The sequence below is a fragment of the Lacerta agilis genome, chromosome 3 (assembly GCF_009819535.1).
Source record: "Lacerta agilis isolate rLacAgi1 chromosome 3, rLacAgi1.pri, whole genome shotgun sequence".
In the NCBI taxonomy this organism is placed as follows: Eukaryota; Metazoa; Chordata; class Lepidosauria; order Squamata; family Lacertidae; genus Lacerta; species Lacerta agilis.
This window is the reverse complement of record NC_046314.1, coordinates 28,700,175-28,708,380: the sequence shown is the minus strand read 5'-3', so window position 1 is coordinate 28,708,380 and position 8,206 is coordinate 28,700,175. Positions and strand designations below refer to the sequence as shown.

The window sequence follows — 8,206 nt, the reverse complement described above, 5'->3', positions numbered from 1 at the left end:
ACCCCTTAAGCATAGTAGGCTGACTGAAGGCTAACCAGCAGAAGTTGCCATGTATAGGACCGAAGTACTGGAAGTTCTCCCACTTGGAGCAATGTGCATCAAGTACTACAGTACATATTTTTTCTTTAGAGAATGGATCTGGCCTCCAGAAAAGCAGATAAGTCACCAGCTCCCAACTCCTGACACTCAACAGGAAAAGGTCAGTGCTAAGTATTGCAGAGGGCAGCATTAGTGTACAGGGAACTGCAGAAGCAGATCTGCAGGATTATTCGCACAGGTAACTGTGCAGAGGGACTGCAACCATGCATTGCAGTCCTGTGCATGTTGATTCAGTGGCCCCACTGTGTTCAATGGGGCTTAGTCACAGGAAAGGGGATATAGGCTTGCCAAAAGTATTTTAACACCCTCACTTTCAATGATGAATTTATGCAGAATCCTGTCATCACAAACCAGTTGCAGTTTAAGGCCCTGGGTGCATCATTATTTTAAAAAGTCACACACAAACACCCTGCAGTGTGTACTCTAAACATCTGTGGAAACTTTGTTCCCTTTCCCAAATCTATGCCGCTTTATTTCATTTCTCACTTGATTATGTTTTCTCTCTTTTAGGGTACCAATCCAAGGCTCAAATCCTATGCACACTTACCTAGGAGCAAGTCCCATTGGGCCTTCCTTCTAGTAGACATGTCAAGGATTGCACTTTGAACCTTGCTTCTGTTGAAACTGTGGGTGATGGTTAAAACTAGATTACCTGCAGGCTCTTTCCATCCCATAGTTGCTGGGCTCCCATCAGCCATGACCTGTGGGTCAAGTTTGCTAAGAGTCCTAACCGAACCACATCTGGAAATCATGACATTGGCTATCCCTGTTGGAGAGGGGGAAGACATGCAAGGGCCTCAATATAAAAACCCTTTTCATAGCTGTCAGTGTTTCCCTTTTCTTGCTCGGAATCCTATTCGGAATACGGGAATTTCCCTTAAAAGGGGTGGAAAGTTGACAGCTATGTTTAGACTCCCTGAAGGCCACCTATAGTTTCAGAACATAAAAACGGCCCCACTGGATTGAGTCAAAAGGTCATCTAATCCAGAAATCTGTTCTTACAATGGCCAGTCAGAAGCATATGGGATGTCAACATGCAGGATATGACCACAGTAGCACTCTCTCAACTTACAATTACCAGCATCTGGTATTCTGAGGCACCTTGTCTCCAACCCTGAAGGTAGACCATTGAGAGCCAGTGTGGTGCACTGGTCAGAGCGTTGGACTAGGATCTGGGAGAACATGGTTCAAATCAACACTCACTGGATGACCTTGGGCCAGTCACTGTCTCTCAGCCTAACCAATCTCAGAGTTGTTGTGGGGGTTAATGGAGGAGGGAGAGAACCACTCACACCACTTTGAGCTCATTGTGGGAAATAAAGAAACAATAATAGCCTCATTCTTCATTAAAGCATCTCCCCAAAGCCTCTTCAAACCAGTAAGTGGAATGGGGTAGATCCTAAAAAGGTAAAGGCATTGAGCTGGTTTCTCTCTGCTCCTCTTCCTTCCCTGTAATTGTAGCCACTGGTTGTATGGCTGGCCACCAAGAAAGAACTACAGCGTTCAGCATGAATCTCAAACCTCGCTCCTTCCCTGCTTGGTCCAATAATCCAACACTGAATGACACCCTTGAAGATCATATTAATTAAAAAGGAAAAAATACCACCACTTGGCTCTGTACTCTCACAGTCATTAACACAAATTAGAATCTCTACTTCACCCATGAGCATCCACTAAAAGCAGGAAAGGAAGGATAGAATTACACCCCCTTTAAAAAACAAAACACCAATAACTATAGGGTGGTTGATGGTGTTAAAGAGGGTTGAACAAAGGTTAAATAGCAAGGCCCACTGAGTTTGAACCCAGGCTTCGTCACAGATGATTTGAGCATAGGATGACAGCCGTACAGTACATATTTGCATATGCTTACTCAGAAGTAAGTCCCACTGTGTTCAATGAGACTATGCACACTTCAGAGCAAATCCCAGTGAGCTCAGCGGGGGTTTACTCTTGAGTAAACGCACCATACCCAGAACCACTGTTAAAACACACACAGCTTGAGTCAACCAGCAAACCCTAGGAAATCAGCAAAGATAACCAAGGATTCCAGCATCTGCTTATCAATAATAAAATAAGTATATATATAAAAATCTCAGCCAACCTTCTCACGGATTAAAGTCATGAACGCTTTTTTTAAAAAGGGGGAGAAAAAATGAATTTGAAATTTTATTAAGCACGCTGGGAGCTATGATCAACATCGATAGCCAGGAGTGACTTTGTCCGCATACTTTTGCTAACTGCATCTCTCCTCCCTCCCACCCCCCGCCCGCTTTCCTGCCAACCGCATCCTCGTCTTCGATAGATATCACTAGTGTGATCGTGTTAGTCGGAGGCGAACCGAGCACTGGCCAATGAGAGCGGGAGGAGCGGCGCTGGTTTCGCTTGGAATGTTGCCATGGTTTTTCCCCTTGATGGAACAGAACGGAAAGGGAAAGTGGGGCGTGGGAGAGCGAGAGAGAAAGAGGGCGGCCACCCACGTGGCGTGGCGTGGCGGGAACGAGTCCGGGTGGGGCACGCCGGCCGGACCAGAGCTGGCCTCTCCCTCCTGTGATCCCCACCCACCCAGGCGCCCCTCAACACGGCGGGCGCCCCCTTTTCACTCTTTGCCATCCACGATGGCCAGCTCTTTGATCACTCTCAGTTTGCCGCTGGCGTCGATCCTGCGCTTCTCCCTGATTAGGTCCTCGAGGCTCTGGAAGCGCAACGTGTGCACCTGGTTGTCGGCCAGGTGGATCTTGAGATAGTACTGCTGCTCCCGGGGCTGGGAGCCCGGGGGCGGCTGGAGCTCGCCGCCGGCTTTGAACTCCCGTTTGCCGAAGCGGCACCAGGCGGCGAAGCTCTCCGAGTTCGTCCAGCAGATCTCGTGGCTCTTTAAGCCCAGGTGGCCGCAGGCGTTCTGCACCACCAGCTCCGCCACCAGGGGGCGGTAGCGGTACCAGCTACTCACCACCCGGCCCACGTTGCCAGCGGCCGCCTCGTACAAGCTGTCCTGGCGAATCTGGCCCTGGTGCAAGTGGATGATCTGCCCGCTGCCCACATAGACTGCCCAGTGTGGCGGAGGTGGAGGGTGGTCGGATGGCCCCAGGTACAGCAGCTCCAGCAGGTCGCCCGGCTTGCACAAGGCAGGCAGGGCCGCCACCGGGTAGACGCTCAAATCCCCAGCCTGGGGGTCTCCGCTCACCTTGGAGAAGATGCATTCCTGGCCGCGGAAGGCGGAGAACTGGGTCTCGCTCAGCACCAGCTGCGGAGGGTGGTGGTGGTGATGGTGGTGGTGGTGATGGTGGTGGGTGGGGGTCTCTTGGACGGGGCTGCTGGAGCCTTTCACGCTGTACTTGTCCGGCTGCCCTCCTCGCTCGTCCAGGTCCTCTTCCTCATCCGAGAAGAAGTAAGCCACCCCGACGCGCAGCTCGTCCTTCTCGATGCCAGAGGGGTCCCCGGTCGGCAGCTCGCTGTAATTCAGGTGCGTGATGCGATCCAGTTGATTTCCCATCAATGACAGGGCGAGGCGAGAGCAAGGATCGCCGGATCTGAGCGAGCGAGAGAGAGATAGAGGGAAAGAAAGAAAGAAAGAGAGGAGTGAGAAAGAAAAGAAGAGCCCGCGCAATCAGCCCGCGCAGCAAAACGACAGGCGCGCACGCCGAAAGGGATCAGGCGGGGTCGCTTCTCCTCCACGCCTCGGCTTCGTCGAGGAGAGACGCCGCTCCCTTTCTCTCGCTTCTCTTTTCCCTAACACACCCACCCACCCGCCTGCCTGCTTCAGCCGCTGCAGGCCTCTCGAAGCGTGCACGAGCCGCTCCCGGGGTGGCTCGCAGCAGCTACCCCGCAGCCTTGGCTACCCCGCAGCCTCCAGCGGCGCGCTGGATCCTACGGGTCCCCGCGGCAGTGCGCAAAGGCAGCGCTGCGCGGGACAACGATCGGAGGAGGAGGAAAGCCAGGCTCGGAGAGTTTCTCCCCTTTGTCTCCGGCGCTCCTTTCCCCGCCTCTCGCTTCCCTCCTCCGAAGCGACTCCTCGGAGGGAGCTTGGCAGCCTCCGCGCTTCCAGTTGCAACAATGTGCCGCTCCTGAGCGGGAGATGCAGCGGCGCTGCCCGTTTCCCCCTTGACTCCCTGACCCCAAGCGGTGCCTCGGCCGTGACCTTCCAAGCAGCTTAGCCCCGACGGAGCGGATGCTGGGGAGAAAAAAGAAATCCGTCCGTCTGCGGTGCTCGCCCTCTGCGTACCCGGAATCGCCCAGATCCTGCCAAAGCCCCCGAACTCATTTAAAGTCCTCTGGTCGCCATGGGGGCTGCCGCCGCGGACGACAAGGAGTCGCGCCAGGTCTTCCTCCTCCTGGGCACCCGCCGTCCAAGGGTCCCGACTGGCATGCGCGCCCGCTGTCCCTCCTGCGCCCTTTCCCCTGCCCGGTCCTTCTCGGCTCTGGTCTCCCTTCGGCAGCACCGGCGAGTCTAAAGTAGCAGCTGCTCCGGATGCCAAGGCCCGCCCTTGGCCGTGCTCATTGGCTGCTGGGCTCCGCGCGTGGAAAAGTCGAGCCATCCTCCGGAGTGTCAATCATCCACGCGGCAAGGGTGGGATGCCAGACGACCGCCGTCTGCTCGCCTTCTGCAGCAGCAGTGAAGCCCCCCGGCTGCCCGCCTGGATCTTTGCGCGCCCGGCCAAGGAGATGAGGGGCTGGCGGGCCTGGTGGTGGCAGCGGCGTGTAGCGAGCCGTTTGTGCTGAGAAGGGAAGCCCCAGCCTCCGCCCCGCCCCCCTCGCCCCTACGCGGTATCCTACTAAATAATGGATCTGCGCAATGTCACGACTTGCAGACGCTTGGTTATCAGCCGTTGTGATTTTCCTGCCTCTTTATCATCGATGCTTAGATCTGGGGATGGAGGGATCTTTTTCTATGAAACACCTGATACAAAAATTCAAACCCTCAACCAGCTGTTAAATCAGCAAAGGGAAAGCTAATTCTGTGTGTGCGTTTGCCAAAATGTGTACATTAACTTTAAATGACTGCATCTTTGGGAGGAAGTAGGACGTTTGTTGCCCCCATGAGAAAAGCTGTTGGGGGCCTCCTAGAAAGTGTGTCAGAGATTTGGGGGTTGTAACCCCAATTGCTGCAGAGACAGCATCCTGGTGCCACTTCATCATATGAATGTGCGAATCTGACAATAAGGGTTATAACCCTGGTACATCTCATGCCATTGCAGAATTCTGTTGGTGTTCCTATCGCACATTACTTCTGCTATTTGTGCTGTATCCACAGTTTTCTGAGGATAAACAATTGGGGATTGGGGATCACAGTTTTGCCTCATTGAATGAGACAGGGTGAACATATATTTGCTCCGTTCCTGTGGGGAAATATCTCTGAGGAAGGGAACAGTGGCACTGAGTCCTAGCACATGCTGGCTTCCTCATTCACTTCTGCAGAGAGTCTTCTTGGTCAACCATAGCTTAGGGTGGGTGCCCATGGTTTGTTTGCTGAAAGCTCCAGGTTCTCTCCATGGAATCTCCAGAGATGGGGAATACTCCTATCTGGAACCTACAGAGTCACTGCCAGTCAGAGTAGGTAATGCTGAGCTGGAGGAACCAGCGATCTGCCTCTGTAGGAAGCCATGTCACTTCTGCTGATCCTTTGGCCTGAACTTTCAGTCCTTACCTGAACCAAAGTTGCATCTGCACACATCCAGCCTCCGCTGTCCTTAACCGCCGCTTCCCTCCTTGTTTGTCTCTGCTTGCTCGCCACAGTATTTCTATTGTAAGCTTCTTGGGGGCAGGGACCATATTGCACCCGGTACATTGGTAGCATGACTAAGAAACAAAATACAAAAAACAAACTGGTATCAATGTGTGCCCATCTGCTGGGCCTGTAAGGGATCTCTGCATTACGCCATGTGCTTTGTGGAACGGCCTTGAAGAGGTGAAAGGAATCTGGGTGAGCCGATTCCCATGTCGGTGGACTGCCTGTGGCTGCGATCTTCACACCGCTTTCTTTGGATCGCTCCCTCCCTCCCTTTGAAAGAGATTAAGCTTCCCTATGGGAGCAAGTTCTTTGAGGACCTTGGCTTGTGTGGCGCCTCGTTTTGCAATTAGTTCCATGTGTCAATTGTTCTCTCTCGTGGCTTTCAGTGGATGGAATGCCTTTGAATGTACTGCTGGCATCTCATCAGGCACTTGCTTCATTTAGATTACTCTTTTAATTAACTCCAGAACACAAGCGCTGTCGGTTCTTCCCTGGCACCCAGAGCTGCCAAATAAACAGGCTGTGTTTCAGTGTTAGAGAGGTTCAGGGTACGTGCCTATCGCCGCTGAAACAAATGGGCTGCTTAGCCCTTAGATTTTGGCTCCTGTGCAGCCCTCATTCTCCTCCCATCCCACTGAGTGACTGTTTACTTGGCTTCCCAACTGCAGCCGCCTTCCCAAGATGCGGCACCCACAAGCTGCTAATTAAAAGCAGCACTCTTGTAACCCTAGAAAGAACATCTGACGACAATAGAAGGACACATTCTGCCTGCTATCTGCTTGTTCTGTTTAGATCACAAAGGAGTGAGGAGGAGTATATAAAACAGGCCCATGTAGTGACTTGCCCAGCCTGCCACTACCCAGCTAATACCTAACCCTAAGCATGGAATTGAAATAAAGAGAGATCCAGCATGTGCCCAAGTTCCCCATTCACTTCAATGGAAGATTGTTTCAAGTTAGTGGCTATCCAGTACCCATTTCTTTGGGAGAAAGCTCTATTGGGTTGTAGCCAATGTTGGTTATACTCAGAGTAAACCTATTGGTGGGATAGCTCAGCCAGTACCGCATGAGACTCTTAATCTCAGGGTTGTGGGTTCGAGCCCCACATTGGGCAAAAGAGTCCAGTGTTGCAGGGGGTTGGACTAGATGACCCTCACGCTCCCTTCCAGCTCTACAATTCTAAGAATGAATGGGCATTACTAACTCAGGTTGAAATTAATGGACTTGACTAACTATAATTGCATACAATCCTTTGAATGCTAATGGGGTTACTTTTGAGTATGCAAATAGGTGTGCCTTTCAAGACTGCAACCCTATACACATTTACCCTAGAGTAAATCCTATTGCGCTGAAGAGGGCTTGTTTTAGAGCAGACGTGCATAGGGTCACATTGCCAGGGTCTTTCCCAGCCTTAGTCACTGTTGTAGAGGTAGGTTTGTCTTCACAGCCGCTCTTAGTATACAAAGTGAACTGCTGTCAGGTAGACTCAGGCTTTATAGCTGTAATAGTTTGGGGATTTTTTTTTGGGGGGGGGAGATTAGTCAAATCCTATGGGGCTATAAAAGAATCTCAGGCCTTATAAATGGAAAAAGTGAAATAAGATTTAATGTACACCTGAGGATAGGTTGTTTGCTTTCCCCTTAGTGTTCAGTATCCACAAACACACCTACTTGCACTTGATCTTATCTGTTTTATTTATTTATTTAAAACAAAATCGAAAATTCTTTCTAGTAGCACCTTAGAGACCAACTGAGTTTGTTCCTGGTATGAGCTTTCGTGTGCATGCACACTTCTTCAGATACACTGAAACAGCTCATACCAGGAACAAACTCAGTTGGTCTCTAAGGTGCTACTAGAAAGAATTTTCGATTTTGTTTTGACTATGGCAGACCAACACGGCTACCCACCTGTAACTGGATTTATTTATTTATTTATTTATTTATTTATTTATTTATTGCAATTATTTCCCACCTTTCCCCCAAGCGACTCAAGGCGTCGTCTGTGCTCTCTGCCGCTCACTGTTTTATCCTCCCCAAATCCCTGCATGGTATTCAGCTGAGTTTTACTCACCCATTGGAATGAGTGCATCTAACCTTGTCGTGTTCGTTAATTTCCACTGTCTATGTTGTGTAAAACTTAGCTGAATGCCGCCTTCCTGTGAGGTCAGTTAGGTTGGGAGTAAGTCACTGGTCCAAGAGAACTTGATGGGTGAGACAGGATTCGAACCCTGGTCTCCTGGGTCAGTTAAGTCTACCAGCTCCATCTGGTATGCTGGCTGAGACCCTACCTGCCTGCAGACTGTCTCGCCAGAGTGGTGCATGCTCTGGTTATCTCTCGCTTGGATTACTGCAATGCGCTCTACATGGGGCTACCTTTGAAGGTG

General features: G+C 51.1%; 1 protein-coding gene across 2 annotated transcripts; it reads right to left on the bottom strand.

Moving 5' to 3' along the window:
• Positions 1–2,254: 2,254 nt before the first annotated feature.
• LRATD1 (LRAT domain containing 1) lies at positions 2,255–4,680 on the bottom strand. 2 transcript variants are annotated; one of them, XM_033143125.1, is made up of 2 exons: positions 4,319–4,680; positions 2,255–3,626 (listed from the first exon to the last, which is right to left on the bottom strand). In XM_033143125.1, the coding sequence occupies exon 2, from the start codon at positions 3,587–3,589 to the stop codon at positions 2,696–2,698; it is 894 nt and encodes a 297-aa protein (XP_032999016.1). In that variant the 5' UTR covers positions 3,590–3,626; positions 4,319–4,680; the 3' UTR covers positions 2,255–2,695. The 2 variants fall into 2 exon arrangements, with proteins under 2 accessions (XP_032999016.1, XP_032999017.1); XM_033143126.1 differs by lacking the exon at positions 4,319–4,680 and adding an exon at positions 3,843–3,894.
• Positions 4,681–8,206: the final 3,526 nt, after the last annotated feature.